The following is a 17,879-nucleotide window of genomic DNA, read 5'->3' as shown; positions in this document are numbered from 1 at the left end:
CTTACGAGCTGCTAGCTTGATTTTGCGATTGACCGTTTGTTCGGGGGAAAAATTCTTGCGGCCCTTCTTTTTGCGCCATCGGTTGATATCTCTGTTGATTATTTTTCCATGCAAAATTGGGGTGCTTTCTCCACCCGAGGTTATAAGTGCTAGAGAAAGGATTTTTCTTTACGAAGTATACAGATTGCGGGTTCCTTTGACATTCTTCCATCGGATGTGCTTCTACACAAGAGGCATAACTTGTGCTTGTCTGATCAATTGCGTTGACTTGCCCTCTTTGTGTTCCCAGGCTATTGATTGCGATGCTCTATATTAGATTCATCATCGCATTCATTTGATTTTGTAGGGATGCGATGGCCCCATTGTTTACGTCACCTTCTTGAATTTTAAGTCGTTGATCACTTTCCCTCCAATCTTCGTGATTCTTTGATATGCGATCAAGAATATTTTTAGCCTCATCATACGTTTTGTCAAGCAGACCTCCAGCTGCTACCGCATTGGCAGCTGTCTATGATGCAGGGTTCAAACCGTGATAAATCTCCATCTGGAGACAGTCAGGTAAGCCATTATGTGGACAATCTCACACCAGTCTCTTAAATCTCGCCCAGGCATCGCTGAGCGATTCGTCAATTTCCTGTTCAAAATTTGTAATCAACTTCCTTCTTCTTGCGTTCTTGGTAGGGGGAAAGTATTTCATCATGAACTTCTCTACTACTTGTTCCCACGACGTTATCTCCCCTGGTTCGAGAGAATAAGCCCATTTCCTTACTTGATCGCATAGCGAAAATGGGAACAACGTTAGTCGATCTTCTTCAACTAAGATGTTTGGGAACACAAAAGTATTGTAGATTTCGATGAAGCTCCAGAGATGGGCGTGCGGATCCTCGCCACGTCTTCCACCAAACTATCCAGCTATCTGAATCATCTGTAACATAACCGGCTTCATCTCAAACCTCGATCCGTCCAGAGTGGGCCTTATGATTCCTAGGGAGAAATCATAGAGGTTGGGCGACGCATAGTCCCGGATGGATCTATTGCAGTCGTTCGCCAGGAGAATAGGGTTTTCCATGATATTGTTCGCATTTGCTACTCTGTCTTCCAGTTGTTCCGCTATGTTGGGATTTCTCTCTTGTTGTTGTCGGTGGTTGTTTTTTCGTCTTCTTCGGAACATTCTTTCAATCTCTGGGTCGTAGTTGGGCTCAGAACCGTGTCCTTCACTCATACGACACCCGCTTCTTTCTTTACGAAAGGAATGGCAATGAATAGAGGTTGAAAGCTACAAAGAAAATAAAAAAGTTACCGTTAGCGCAATATGTACTGCTGTAATCCCCGACAACGGTACCAAAAACTTGATGCTTTGTAAATGTGATGCGATTATGGTGTATATTTGTGGCGATGAGTTATGCGTTGCACATGCAAGTTTTCCTAGTAAAATCCAAGTATAAATTTCACTAGGTTTCCTGGTAAGTCAAGGGTTGAACACAGGGACTATTGAGTTACTATGTGATAGTAAAGTTGATTACTTTGCGGTGGAAAAAAAAATAAGTTGGTTGGTGTTTTGTTTAAGTAAAAATCCAATACGACGGATTCGAGTAAAGAGTTGATGAAATCGGGAATTACAATGAGTATGCGATGAACGGGTTAATAATGGATTTAGCTAACACTTCCTAAGATTGCATTCAAGTTATGCGATCATGCTACACACACACAACAACATGTCATCTCTCAATGCAAATGCCATAGTTCCTATTTTTAGGACGCATGCGATGTATACGATAATGTTGATAGGACTTATGTCTAAGCCTCTATTCTTGTCTATGCGATGATGAATGATGCACACATACACAAGGTGACCGCATACTATCATATCCTATTTCTAAGGTGCATGCGATGCATAATAGCAAACAGAACTTATGTCTAAGTTTCTATCTCTTGCTTATGCGGTTCTAATCTGACTCTCTCAAGCCTAGATTCTAATTTGACTCTCTCAGGTCTAGATTCTTTCTTTAGATTACTCTCTCAAGTATCTCTAAAGGGTGAATGACGCATACATAAGACAAGATAATCGCATAAAGTGAAGATCTTAGGTCATGCTAGCTAAGTACTTCTCAACCCATTCGAAAATTTAGCTACTCATTAAAATGTGGAGAGATTGAAATGAGAGTTCCATTTTCTATAAATAAAATGCAGAATACAAAACAACAATGGAAAGTAGCGATAAGAAGCCCGGTACCAATGTCTTGCTTCCCATGGCTTTTACACTGTCTTTTCACTTCAATGCTGCCCAGAAGAATATCTTTGCTTTTGCAAGTGTCGACCCTCTCTCCTTTTATAGCATTTCTCGGCAGTCTATCGAGCTTTTCAGGATTGTCTTCTCGACGTCTAATTCTCTTTGCTCGCCTCCGCCTTCTAAGTATAAGAATAACTATAGACTAACGGCTTATCTACTTTGTATTTGATCTATCTTCTATATGGCAAACTTCTTTAACGATGGTGGTCTTCGGTATTTATAAAGCTCAAGGTGAAGAAGTTTTTCTCTCTAATGATTGCAATGATGGGAGGCCATTAAATCTTCTGCTCTGATGCGCCGATTAATGGTCACCAAAAATTTGAATGTACTTGCTATAGTGTGTCGTTAACGGTTTGTCAACTAAATTCGGATTTGACCGTCCTCAGCTTCTCGTTCCATCATGATTTATTATGCTTTCACCTTGATGCGCCGTCTTAATGTGGCCACCTTCTTGAGAAACTTCTCATGAGTGCATACGATTGCATGCTTTGGCTATCGCAATCTTTTAATGTGCGCGGACGCCTAATTCCTTGGATCACAATTTCCTTTGCACCAATGCATTTTTCCTGCACAAAATGAGTAAATTAGTTGCTTTTATGCGATGGGCGCATGCGATTGCAATATTCTCAGTTTAACACTTTTGGACATGATTTTGTATATTTTTATCATCGCATTCCCTCATTGTTTTACTTATTTGCTCTGTAATGACGTGCATTTCTATGCGTTATTATCATTCCCACGCATAGCCTTTCTCTTGGCCATACCTTAGCTTCCTTCAATGCCCAAATAACCTCTCAAATGAGCATGGCCAATGTATGGCACGACACTTAGCCAATTTTCTAGCCTTCAATGCATGGGTTATACTTAACCAATTTTTTCAAGCTATACCCAAGAGTCAAGCTTTCAACTCAAACTTTTCTTCTAATTTTTCACCATTTTCTCTACAATTACACATTAATTCTCACATCAACCTACTCACCACATTGGTCTTAGTAGGGAACATACTCAAATAGAGAAATTATGGCTCAGGGTTCATAGAAATTTAGTAGAAAATACATTAACTTAAAAAGGAAATCATGTAAAAAGACGAGTCTCACGTTTACTACTGGCAAAACTTTTTATCATAAAAAGTTATAAATCTAAACTCTTTCAATACAGGATTTGGAATCGAATTCCTACAAAAACGTGTGAACGTTTTGCAATTAGATATTCGTTTTTCATGGAAACAAAAACAATAAAACAAAACATGCATTTGTAGGATAAACATTCAAACAAAATCATAAGCATGCTAGAAAAGAGAAAGAAGATGAGAAATCAAAACTCACATTTGTTGATTCCCGTAGCTTTCCTCTTTCACCATTATCAACAATCTTGAACTTCTCGAAGAAGAAGAACACCACCAACAAAGTTACCTTGCTATTCTCTAGGATTCTAAAGAACTTGGAAGAGTGGTGTCCAAGAAATTTTGAGGAGGAAAATGGTAGAGAATTTCTAGAGAGAAGTTAGAGGCTTGGAGGCTAGAATTTTGTGTAATAAAAATCCCTTTCCCTAAATGGGCTATAAGGATATATTTATATGGAGGAGGGTTAATCCATTCTCTAAGAATTTCCCTTTATACTCTTAGTGCTAATTAATTAAATAACATCTGTGTAATTAATTGACACATTAATTAAATGACCATATATTAAATTCTATTTAATATACATTTAATTAATTATTATAAATACCATATATTTATACTAACCTCCAATCTCCATTATATATTAATCAATTAATTATTCATTTATTAATCATTAAATAACTATATTAAATCATATTTAATATGGAGTTATTAACATATAAGTATCACATATTTATATGTATACATCTCGTTATGAATCCAATTCATACAAATGTAATTTAAATATATCTCTTTTACATGATTTGGATTATAGATCATATCTATAATTAACCATTATATATTAATCTCATTAATATAAAATTCCCTCATTTGATTTGAAATTTAAAACACTCCCCGTTCCTACTATTTAGTGAGCTAACAAGGGGACCTCCTGAACCTACAGATTTGAAGCTCGAATGATATGAGATTAATTGATTAAACTCCTTTAATCCAATTAATCAATATTCATTAGCTACCAATCACTTTATGAAAGACCGATAGCTGCACTCTTCGCATTGTAGATATATTTCTGTGTCCATGGATATAACCAATTAACAGAGCGATGACCCTTCACAAATGCTCATAACTACAACTAGATCAAAATACTGTTTTACCCTTGCAGTTATATCTAACTTCTTAAGTACCACTGATTCATCAAATGAACAAACAATTTATAGTCCAACTATAAACTAACATCTCTTGGGCTAGGAGAGGTTGAGGCCTTATTATTCAAGACCCGGAACCATCTATTAAGGGAGCAATTTATCTACTTTCCCAAGCAATGGGAAGGAGTGAATTCTATCTTGTGTAGTTGTGTTCCCAGCTCCCTAATCAGACAAATCCCCAAAATGGTAAGCTTATTGAGTCAGCTATCATGACCATTCTCACCCTTATAGATCAAAGGATTTTTGTCATAAATAAGAGTTCACAACTCACTTAGGATTAAGGTCAAGTCTCTTCTGGTCATCCTAGTGAAATATTAGTTTCTTCAAGTAATGGTGTTATAAAGAGAAACTAATTATTTCATGGTCTGGTCTATGTATAAACTTCTTTATATAGGATATCCCAACTCACATGTCTTTACATGAATAATATGGTTCATATTTTTTTGTAACACTTCCATCTCATGTAATAATTACAAAGTCGGCCGTATCCGCAGTGTTACCAGGATAAGGCACCCAACCTTTATCCATTTACTGTAGACCTTTTAGGTTATTACTTGAACATAAACCACTTGTATGTCAACCACATACCATTCAAGTGAAATCATATAATATTGGATCTTAGTTTATTGGATTGAATCAATACTGTCTAAATGTCAAATAAAATACCTCTGATTTTATTAGATAAATAATTTGTGTTAACAAAATTACAAACCACGAGATACACTAGGTTTAGGACATCAATCCCAACAATCTCCCACTTGTCCAAAACTAGTGAAATGTATCAAAATACAATAAAAGATGAGTGTAAAAGTAAAGTATCAATGTACAATATAAGGTAAAGTATCAATATACAATACAATAAACTAGGGTATACAATATATCCAATAAGATCTCCCACTTAACCTAGCTTAGGTGACTCATATCTCGTAGACCTAGACCTTCTAGGTGACCCTAAAAAGCTTTAGCCATGAGAGCCTTTGTAAATAGATAGCAATATTATGCTCTGAGGCAATCTTTATGATGATCATATCTTCTCGTTGCATAATCTCTCTAATAAGATGATACTTGCGCTCTATATGCTTTCCATGTTTGTGGCTACGAGGCTCCTTGGAGTTTGCCACAACACCACTGTTACAATAAAGTGTGATGGGCAAGGACATATTTGGAAAAACTTCCAAATCTGTGAGAAAGTTTCTAAGCTAGATGACTTCCTTAGCAGCTTCACAAGCAACTATATACTCAACCTCCATGGTGGAATCCACAATACAACCTTGCTTAATGCTGCGCCATACTATAGCTCCTCCATTCAGAGTGAACACTAATCCTGATGTGGATTTCCTTTAATCCTTAGCAATCTGAAAATCAAAATCAGTGTATCCTATAAGGATCAAATCCTTAGCACCATATACAAGCATATAGTTTCTCGTTCTTCTAAGATACTTGAGAATAACTTTAACTACTGTTCAGTGATCAAATCCTGGATTGGATTGATATTTACTAACTAGTCCCACTACATGGCAGATGTTGGGTCTACTATACAACATGGAATATATAAGTCTACCCATTGCAGATGCTTAGGGAATTTGTCTCATTGAGGTACCTTAGGACACTATTCCTTAGACAAAGATAATTCCATGCCTGAAAGATAACAAATTGTTCTTGGAATTTTGCATCGAATATCTAACAAGCACTTTGTAAATAAAGGATGTCTGAGACAAGGTTAGTGATTTGTTTTTTCGATCCCTTATAATTTGGATCCGTAGAACAAATTTTGCTTCACCAAAATCTTTCTTTTGAAATTGAGCAACTAGCCAATCTTTAATGGTAGTTAGATAACCTACATCATTTCTAATGAGTAGGATATCATCCACATTCAATACAAGAAAAGCTACTGAACTATTGATGATCTTCTTGTAAACACAAGGCTCATCAACATTTTGAACAAAGCCATAAGATTTGATTGCAGCATCAAACCTTATATTCCAAGATCACGATGCTTGTTTCAATCCAAAAATGAACCGATTAAGCTTGCACATCTTTTGCTATTGACCTTGTTCAACGAATCCCTCTGGTTGGGTCATGTAGATTGTTTCATTAAGCTTACCATTCAAAAAAGCAATCTTGACATCTATTTACCATATCTTATAGTCATAATATGTGGCAATAGATAAAAGAATCTGGATAGATTTAATCATAGCAACAGATGAGAAAATTTCTTCATAGTCCATTCCTTCAACCTAGGTATAACCCTTTGCTACTAGTCTAGCCTTAAAGGTTTGTACCTTTCCATTTACACCTAGTTTCCTCTTGTAGATCTATTTGCAACGTATGGATTTAACTCCATCAGGTTGATATATAAGTTCCCAGATAGAATTTGAGTGTATAGACTCCATTTCTTGATCCATGGCTTTGATTCATTCATCTTTGTCAACATCAAACATTGTCTTCTTATAAGACGATGAATCATCGATCTTATTATCTAATATGATGGTTTGAGTTTATGTTAAACCCAAATAGAAAATAGGTTGGGTTACAATCCTCCCACTATGTTGAGGCTCTCTCAATACTTGAGAAGGATGTGTTTGGCTAGATGAAGCAATATCAACAACTTTTGTTGAAGTGCTCGTCTCTTCAACAACTCTTGTTAAAGTTTCAGTAGTTTCTCTGAAATTTTCATTTAATACGATTTGGCTCCTTGGCTTATATTCTCTAATATGGTTTTCTTCTAGGAAAGTAGATTTGTTGATACAAATACTTTGTTTTCTTTTGGATCGAAGAACATACCACCTATCGTTTCTTTAGAATAACCTACAAATAGGCATAATCTTGAACGTGATTCCAATTTCTTTAGATTTGCCACATGCATATGTGCTGGATATCTCCAAATCCTGAGATGTCGTAAACTACTTTTATGATCTCTCCATAATTCAAAAGGTGTTTCAGTAACACTCTTTGATGGCCTAGTTTAAAGATAAGCTGCAGTCTCCACTGCATAACCCCAGAACGAGATAGGTAGAAAAGCATAACTCATCATAGAGCGAACCATGTCCAACAGGGTTCTATTTCTCCTTTCTGATACACTGTTTTGTTAAGATGTATTAGGTGTTGATAGTTGAGATGTGATTCCATGTTCTATCATATAGTTTTGGAATTCAATATCCATGTACTTTTTACCTAGATCTGATCGAAGTGCTTTAATCTTTTTACCTAATAAATTTTCAACTTCAGCCTTATACTCCTTGAACTTTCAAGTGTGTTAGACTTATGTTGCATTAAATAAACATACCTATATCTTGAATAATCATTGGTAAAAGTGAAAAAATAGCTATTACACTCATTGGACCACAGAGATATGAATGTATAAGCTCCAAGGGTTCTTTGGGTCTATAACCTTTTCCAATAAAAGGTCGTTTTTTCATTTTTCCTTTTAAACAAAATTCACATACAAGTAAAAAAATTTTCTTTTAGCTCGTTTAGAATTCTATTCTTAACCAACCTCTCAATCTTACTGAGATCAACGTGACCTAGTTTTAGATTCCAAAGATGAGCATTATCTTTAGGAGAAAATTTTATTTTCTTAGTTTTAGTGGTTGTAGTTTTGAACATTTCGATATTATGGAACATTTTAGATACTAACGACCTTAGTACATATATTTTACTTTCGTTTGTTGTAGAACAAATATCAATACTATTTTTTGAGACAAACACTTTATTCCAAATAAAAGGTACATTAAAAGAGTGTTCTAACAAGCATGAAACTGAAATCAAGTCTCTTTTAAATATGACTTTCTTGACAATTAATCGACACAATAGAATCCTTGATCATAATGCATGTGCTTTTTAATTCTATATGGAAACTATCAAACCCAATAGGATTTAGAAACATGTAGATTAGTTGAGGTATGATCTTTCTGACCTTAATTGATGCCTAGGACACTCTTTAGGTTCGATTTTGCTAGTCGTCCACCTTTGTAGAGGCTAGTTAGATCGCATCGAGTGTGTTGTTGTGCACCATGAATCAGTTGCATGTTTAAGTTACAGAAGTCGAGGATAGAAATTGCATTGAATGGCTCTAGAAATTAGATATATTAATCCTAGTTTACATTTATCCTTGGCAATTCAAATTCTTGCATGTTTTCCATTTCTTTTCAAAACCAAAACCCATTTTTTACTGCTTTTCATAGTTGAATTTAGCCTAAGAGAAGAATAATTCTTGACTTCCCTATGGTTCGACCCTATACTTGCCACTTATGCTACTTGTTAGTATAAGAAGTATTGGTGATTTACAGAAAATATTTTTGTTTCAATTTGGAGTCGAATTAACAACATCGATTTTCATCCGAACAAATGACGCCGTTGTCGAGAAGGAAAATCAATTAATCTCTTTTAGTTGGATTTGACTTGTAAACTTTAAAAATCCCCAAAATATTTTTCTTTCTTTTATGTCTACTTGTTTTCTCATGTCAGACGATTTGAACATCTACTATATGCTTCATGCGAAGCAAGAAGCTGAATGAAGAGAACAAGAGGTAAGAGAATTTAATGAGCTAAAAAATCAAGTTTCACAACTAACATCTCTTATTCAAGATTTGGTTATTAGGAAATTACAGGTTTTGCATGGTCCTGAGCGCGATTACTATTCCCTTTTGAGATGCCTAACCCAAGGTTGAAATCTATATATGTTTCTTCTGCCAATTCAGGTATGTCTTTAGAAGATTTGGTCAGGGAACTTTCTAATAGCTCCAGTGAATTGTCTAGAGCTTCACAACGTTTATACTACTGAGGTTGATTTCGTGGAGGAATTTTACCCTTTCGATAGTGATGATGATGTCTATCGCACGCCATGCCAGGAACAAATCAGTGAGGTAAAGTGTGAGCCCGTGCTTCATCTCGAAGGGTCTCAGGTAAAAGAGTTAGAAACTTTCAAGCCTCGATCTGTTCTTTCGCCTGACATTTCTTACATTTTTTTAATATTGCTCATTTTTTCCTTGCGAGTCAGTTGAGTCAAAGTCTTTATCTAGAGTTAGTTGTTGAGTCTTTTCTTTCAACCATGTGTAAAATTTTACTTGCTTTCTTTTATTTTTTTTTTTTTTTTTTTTTTTTTTTTTTTTTTTTTTTTAAGGTTTCTCTCCTTGGTCCTAAAAAGAAAGAAGGCCAAATTGAAGAGAGCGGTAACCCAACCATTACCCTGTGCACAAGAAAGGTTTTAGGGGACGTTTTATGTTCTCTTGTACCTTTTTATTTTAGAGCTTTATTTAGGGATACATTAAGGACAATGTATCATTTTAACTTAGCCCAATTTGAAAATTTTTTCTCATCTCTCATGCATCTTTAAGTCATTGTTTTTGCAAAATTAAAGTCTTTCATGCTTAGAATTGTATTATCAGGTTTGTATTTCTATTGTCACCTCGAAAGGTCACATTTGACTTAGGAGTAACCTTACTTGTTTTAGAGCAAAACTAGACAAAGTGGATAAAAAAGAGCCTAGTGTGAATAAAAATAATATAGATATGAAAAGAAAATTAGTTGCTTGGAAAAATAAAAGAAAAAAAAAAACATAAAAAATGAGGCAAAAGCTAGCTTGCCTACAAAAAAGTAATGTGTGTGTGCATGGATAGAGGTGAAAAGAGCTACCTCAGTGTGTCTAGTTAGGGCCCTACGAGAAAAGAGTGGTTAGGTTCCTGAAGTTAAGTGTGAAAGCTAGCCTTCTAGGTAAAAGAAATACCTTTTAAAATTTGTGTGCTTGAGTTTAGACACCCTTGTCTTAGTGTTACCTTTTGTTTACAAGTTTGGTATGTTCGAGGTTGATAATCGAGCCAGAGTAGGGAGAAAACAGATTGAGGACCTTATAAAAACTTTTCGGGTCGTGCAAGCTTAACTAACAAGACTTTAGGCTCACTCATGCATGAATAGATTTAGAATCATTCTTAAAAATGTGCTTTATTGATTGATTGTAATTGAATTTCATTATTGATTGCAGATTTCATCCTTTTTTACTGTCAAGACTAGAGTAGTAACTAAGCATAATTTTGGAGCAAGCCTAATATTTTTGAATAATTTTTTGTTTGCATGTGTGTTTCTACCTTGCTCGAGACGAGCAAGAATTAAGTTGGGGGGTGTTTGATAGCTCTAAAAAAGAGCTATAATTCCTAGCTTAATTTAAGCTCGTTAGTAGATTTTACATGTTAAATATCCTATTTTGTAGGTGCCAAGCAAATCAAGAGGTGGAATTGGCCATTTGGAGCCAAACGGGGTTAATTCAAAGCAATTTGGAGGCAAATTGAGCATCTGAGCTTCAAAGGAGAACAAATGACCAAACTGCCCCTGAGATGAGCATTGCAATGCTCATCAATTACTTAACTGAACGCTAGCCCAACGTTGAAAGGAAGTAGCTACGGATACGGGCTAGCGTTGCAACGCTGTTCCTAATGTTGCAATGTTATGAGTTTTGATGGAATTCCCAGCATCTGCGCGCACGCCTCTCGCACAACCAAGCATCACAGTAGTGTTGTGCCTCTAACTCAACGCTCGAGGCCATTCGCGTAACAGCATTGCAATGCTGTCCTCAGCATTGCAATGCTCTGACTCATTTTTATATATACTCTCTTCGATTTTAGGTGAAAGGGGGATGTAAAATCTAATGGAGGCCGAGGAGTGGCTGCTAGTTTTTTCTCTTCCTTTATCTATTTTGTGCCTTTAGGTTAGATTTCTATTTTCTTTTGATTGTAAACGATGTGTTGGATCTTCCTCTTCGATTTGTTTATGGATTGCTCAAGGTAATGATTTTCTATCTAGTTTTTGGAGCTTTAATTCTTTCCTAATTTCTTGAGTTTTCTGCGTTCTTAAATAAATTGCATGCTGAATTTGTGTCTTCTTCAAATCCATTACAATTTCTAAAAGGATGATTGTGAGGTTGACTGTTCATGCACAATGGTGCATGGCTAATCGACTTTTAGTTACATCACGTTCTTACCTGAATGTCTAGCTAAAATCAACCAAGTAGCATTAGTTAATTATGCATTTGATGGCTAGTCCTGGGATGCATGAATTGCTAGTTTTGAAGATAATTTGGTTAATGGAATATGACTTTCTTGACAATTAATCGACACAATAGAATCCTTGAACATAATGTATGTGTTTTTTAGTTCTATATGGACACTATCGAACCCAATAGGATTTAGAAACATGTAGATTGGGGTATGGTCTTTTCGACCTTGATTGATGCTTAGGACGCTCCCTAGTTTCGATATTTGCTAGTCGTCTGCCTTTGTAGAGGCTAGTTAGATCGCATCGAGCGAGTTGTTATGCATACATGAATCAATTGCATGTTTAAGTTACAAAAGCCGAGGATAGAAATTGCATTGAATGGCTCTAGAAACTCGATAGACTAATCCTAGTTTACATTTATTCTTTGTGATTTAATTTCTTTCATGTTTTCCATTTCTTAAACCAAAATCCAGTTTTTACTGCTTTTCATAGTTGAATTTAGCCTATGATAAGATTAATTCCTGATTTACAAAATTAGTTTATGATTTACAAAATATTACAAAATATTCCTTGTTGGTATAAAAAGTATGTTTCGGTGATTTACAAAATATTTTTGTTTTGGTTTGGAGTCTTATTAACGATATCGATTTTCGATCCAAATACTTATGCAGTTGTAGATAATGAGACTAACTAGTCGTGGAAGTGGTTTATGACAAACTTGAAAATTGCAATTGGAGATTGTCCTGATTTGGTATTCGTTTTAGATCATCACCCTACTATAACCTTGCTGTTGATGTTGTATTCCTAAAAACATTTCACGAATTTTGTACTTTGCATCTCAAGAGGAATGTCAAGATGAATTTCAAAGATGCAGCGGTGTGTAATTTATTTGATAAAGCGGCTAGAGCCTTCTGTGAGTTTGACCTCAAAAGATATTGTGACCAAATAATGGACTACAAAGATGGTAGGCCTGGACGATATTTGGAAAAAGTTGGCATTGAATGATGGAGTCAGTGTTATCAATGTGGGAGTCGATTCGATAACATGACTAGCAATGCCGCCGAATGTTTACTGTCGAAGGAAGGAAGTTGCTGATTGTTTCTTTGCTTGAATTCATTAGGGGATTTATCCAAGATGGGTTTTATGATTGATGAAACCACTGCTCGGCTAGTACATCGACACACTCAAATTATGTGGAGAAGATAATGTCACTTGAGTGTGAAAAAGCGAGACGATACAAGGTCAATCCATATGATTGTTATCAGTTCCATGTGAAGGACAGTAGGTTGGATGGTCTTGTTGGTCTCAACACATTGGAATGTAGCTGCAAACATTTTGATTTCTAAAAATTCCATGTTTGCATGCTATTACTGCAGTTAGAGAGCGAAACATCAACCCATTCACTCTTTGTAGCCGACTTTATAGTGTTGAGTCTCTTACACATACATACTTAGAATCAATAACTTCGCTTGGCCATGTGTCTGAATGGAAGAAACCAACATACTATTTAGAGATTAAGATTCTTCCACAAAAAAGGGTTGTTAGGGTTGGCGCCGTCGGGTGTGGCATGAGGCATAACCGAAAAACTTGTAATAAACCATTAATTATCATGAATCGGAATGTAGTAACAAACATGCTAATACTCAATGAATTATTTATTTACTTAGGGGAAAAAAAATAAAATATGTGAGTTATGCGAATTATTTTTCTTTTATAATATTCTCAATCCCTCTCCAATGTTTCTCGTTTTTGTTCCTCGATGGAGTTACTTGTCCCTTGTCCTTGATGGAGGTACTCGTTCATGATCCTTGATGGTGTTTCTTATTCCCAATTCAAGAAAATTGTGCTCGTTCCCGATCCTCGATGATCTTACACATTCCCGATCCTAGATGATTGCGCTCGTTCCCGATTCTAAATTGTGACACTCGATCCCGATCATGGACTTTTTTTTGCAAATCAATAAGTTGCATCGACTCTTTTTAAATGCAAAATTTGGATATTATATTCTTAAAGGTTATTTTCCTTCTGTTTTATCTTTTTCTTCAAAATGACAAAAACATTAATATTTGATTTCAAATAGATAATATTGTGATAATTATATTACATGTGATTATATGTGTATGGTAGGATAAGAGAGATAAATTATTCAAGGGACATCACATTACATTATACAAGGGACTAAAAAAAGAATCTATCAGCCCACAACTGTCATCCATATTGGAGTCGAAAGTTTGCAATCTTCAATTGTACAAGTGAGTCTTTGGTCGAGGTCCTCGTGAATAAATACCTAAAGAAATTCAGACAGAAGATGACATACCTTTTCCTTAGATGTGTCTAGTGTTTGCTTGATACATCATCCATGGACTAGGTCGTAAACTAGGTTTCTTTTTAAAAAGCTCGCAATAATTACACAGGGATGGAAATGTGTGGGTCATTGGCGTAAGGACAAGTTGAAGATCGACCTGTGATATGTATAATGGTAGTGAGTCGTACAGTATTATCTATCCGATGTTCACGTCTATCACCACTAGTAGCCTGTGTTCGCAAAAATTGGACGTCATGTATACAAATTTGGCATCTGGCCATGCAAGTGATCCTTCAGTTTTACCTAACACCATGTCCATCAACGACTCCCCCATGTGCTCATACCTCAGCTGCTCCCACCGAACTCTTCTTAAATATAGCTTTGTACAAACTATCACTGGTGTAAAAGTTTAGGTGATCCTGTATGCATGATAAAATGTTATAAAAATAGTATTCATATACAAACACATCGTGTGATAGTTAGATTATACGTACGGTGTATGCAGATGGAAAAATGGTGAATCTATGTATACATATCTCTGATCGCGATCTGAACTTCCTGTACAGAAACTGTAGTATGGTCTCGAGTATCTGCAATCCCAAATGACATTTTTTAGTACAATAATTTAAAAAAATTAGGTATATGGAATATATATTACTCATGTTTCATTCGACCCACTCATTATCTGTGATTAGTTCAAGAAACACTTGTCGAGCACTACAAATCGTCTGGAACAAGGGCCATCTCCCTAGTACATGCAACTTAGCATTGTCAACAACAAGTAAATCCATAAAAGACTTGAACACATCCTCTGGTGTTGGATGTTTCAGATCGTACAACATTCTGTCTACCTGTGGACGTGATTTGGATTCTTTTCTCGTCAATTGCAGCTTTTTGACATCTGCGAGAGGGGTATATGGTTTATTTTCTCTCTCTCTCTGTGCACCTGTGTCCTTTATTGTTAGTTCATTTTATTATCAGCTTTGTCTTCGTAGAAGTGCTCGGAAGCATCTCCACCTTCGGGTCGATGATGGAGATAGGAGTTAGCTCTATGGAAGTTGTGGTGATGTTAGGTCAATGGTGGTTTCAGGGTCGATAGCAGTGGTAACGATGGGGTCGATGGCGGTTGTAATGGTAGTGGTGTCGGGCTCGATGACGGTAGTGGTGTCGAGCTCGATGGTGGTAGTGGTAGTGGTGGTGTTGAGGTCATTGGTGGGGGTAGGGATAATGGCGGTGGTGGTTGTGTTGAGGTCAATAGCGAGGTAGGGGTAGTGGTGGTAGTGGTGTTAGGGTCGGGGGTATGGGTAGTAGTGGTGGTGATGTCGAGGTTAATGGCAGGGTATGGGTAGTGGTGGTAGTGGTGTCGGGGTCCATGATGGGGCTAGGGGTAGTGATAGTGGTGGTGGTGTCGGGGTTAATGGTGAGGGTATGGGTAGTGGTGGTGGTGGTGTTGGGGTCTATGGTGGAGGTAGGGGTAGTGGCTGTCTCTTATACACATCTAGATGTGTATAAGAGACAGGTGTTGGGGTCTATGGTGGAGGTAGGGGTAGTGGTAGTGGTGGTGGTGATAGTGAAGGATCGATCCTACACAAAATTTGTGTTAATCAGTTAATTGAAATAATTGAACAACATAACCCAGTAGGTTAATCAGTTGATGAAAAATATTGTATACATACCTGACAGAATGATCGTAGAAGATGAACAAGGGTTTGTAAATGCAATTCCACATCGCGTATGTCGGACTTCATCTCCTCCGAGGTAGTCTCGATTCTAGCAACTCGTTCTTCTAGTGATAGGTTGGGGTCTACCTCATAATGCTCAATAGATTGTATCATTATTCTTCTCATTAATGAACTGGGGTCTAACTCATGATCCTCGACATCGATCGAATGAGGTTCTTCTGTCTCTAACACATCCAGATTATGTGTATCTTGCTCAATAGTATCACCATCCAAATGATTCTGATCCTCATCATCCATATGATCAGGATTGGGAAGGCTTGAATCTGACTCGAGCGACATTCTTTCCTCTTCTGAAAGCTCCACATACATAACCCTGTCCTCCACTCATGTATCTCTATATCGTATCTCATCATCGGATATGTGAAGAATTATGGTGATAATTGTCTGCATTATGCACTAACTTATTGAGCAAAGTAATACAATATAATAATAAAATAGATAGTTATTAGAAGAGTTGTTGGTTACTCCTAATAGAAGAATTGAATACATCTTTCTGTTCGGCAATGAGTATGAACACGCCCAATGTAGGAGTTGGGCACAACACTATCGCTGAGCTGAATTGCAACTGTCCCAGCTATTGTGGATATTGTCTCGTATGCCCACACCTAATAGAGAATTTTACTTATTATTATAAGTCAACACAATGTTATAGATCATGTATGTAACATAAGCTTTTTAGTTACCTGGAACGTGTGAGGAAAGACATGAATATTATACTTGAACATATAATTCTTATTCAACAGTGCCTTATGCTTGTATGCACTAGCCTTGTCCCTCAAGGCTCTCTGAAGGCCACCAATGGTCCTCTCCCATAAAATCGTCCTCCAACCCCGACTGTTGAAGTATTTCTAGTTTTGCACCCTATCGAGCAAGGACTTTTAATGCCACCCTTCTTATTTTCCTTTCCTGAAAAACCCATCTCAAACATATATACAAGGCTGACCTTCCCCGCATCTAGGTTGTTTACAAACTGTATCGCCGTATAGAGCTTTTCAAAGTAGTCAGATGGATCTCCTTGCTTGTAGATTGCAGAAGTACTTTATCCACAATTACTCTGCCACTTCATCATTCTCCTAAACTTACACAAGTGATCACCACAATCCTGTAACCAATAGAAATTCATCCTTCGAAAAATTAACAACGTGTCCATTCAATTTAAAACTCATGGACTCATCACCCCTATTCTCATCCACCTCCCTCAATAGAATATGGTGGACTAGCAGGTTGTTGAAGACTATATCCATATCCACGAACCTTCCAAATATTGCCTCCTAAACAAGTGAAGCTGCATATCAGTAAGCTTCTCTTTGATTGTTTGGTTGACAACTCCAATATGAGATGATAAGCTTGTAGCTTGGCCGAAAAATTGGTCTTCAACTTCAATCTTAAACCTAGCCATCAAATATTACAAGTAAACAACAAATTTAGATAATAGGAAAATAAAATTAACATAGCTAGCTAAGAGAAAGCTCAATGTAATTTTCTCGATTCTCTTACTCAGTTTCGGTCCCCATGCTCGATCCTAGTGCTCGATTCTCTTACTTGGTATCAATCCCTATAGTCGATCTTAGTGCTTGGTTCTCTCAGATGATTCTTCTGCTCGATTCTCTCAAACGATTCTCCTGCTCGATTCTCTCAAACAATTCTCCTGCTCGATTCTCTCAAATGATTCTCCTGCTCGATTCTGTTGCTCAATTTTCTCTAACATTTCTCTCAAACGATTCTCATGCTCGATTTCGCATTCTCAGTTCTCAATATCCTCTCCCTAAAATACCTATATCTATCAGATAACATCCCCACAGTTGAACTCCTAAACCTAAACCCTAACCATAACAACTAACCAAATGAAAGCACTGAATGCATAGAAACCCTAATCCAAAGTAGCACATGCAAAACAATGAAATAAGAATACGAAAATGATAAACAAAGATTTAACCTCTCAAGTTCAGAGAAACGACTACAGGAGAACCATCTGAGGATAATAGTGAGTTGAAAGTGAGAAGCTTAAGAGACACGACTTTCGATATATATACCGTCACTTTTCAAATTCATTCAACGAGAACGGGAAATGAGAGTTCACTGATTTCTCCAACGTGGGCTAGATATCTCAATTATTGTCCACTTTAGGCATAAGCCTTGTGGATTTGCTTTTGATTTCATGCAAAAGCTCTCCGTTCTTCTTAATAAACCCATGATCATCCCCTTATTTAATCGATGTGGGACATAAATC

The 17,879-nt window shown here is 36.6% G+C and overlaps 1 protein-coding gene and 1 non-coding gene across 2 annotated transcripts; both read left to right on the top strand.

Moving 5' to 3' along the window:
• The first annotated feature begins 560 nt into the window (after positions 1 to 560).
• Positions 561 to 667, top strand: LOC120078917. The gene has a single exon (XR_005482191.1). It is a non-coding gene; the product is annotated as a small nucleolar RNA R71 (small nucleolar RNA).
• A 13,995-nt stretch (positions 668 to 14,662) lies between these two features.
• On the top strand, positions 14,663 to 15,419 carry LOC120077193 (glycine-rich protein 23-like). Its single transcript, XM_039031096.1, has 4 exons — positions 14,663 to 14,688; positions 14,738 to 14,819; positions 14,981 to 15,169; positions 15,246 to 15,419. Exons 1-4 carry the CDS (start codon positions 14,663 to 14,665, stop codon positions 15,417 to 15,419), a joined length of 471 nt encoding a protein of 156 aa, XP_038887024.1.
• The last annotated feature ends 2,460 nt before the right edge of the window (positions 15,420 to 17,879 follow it).

Source organism: Benincasa hispida, chromosome 5 (genome assembly GCF_009727055.1).
Source record: "Benincasa hispida cultivar B227 chromosome 5, ASM972705v1, whole genome shotgun sequence".
NCBI lineage: Eukaryota > Viridiplantae > Streptophyta > Magnoliopsida > Cucurbitales > Cucurbitaceae > Benincasa > Benincasa hispida.
The sequence above is the reverse complement of the archived record's forward strand: the minus strand, read 5'-3'. Positions and strand labels throughout refer to the sequence as shown.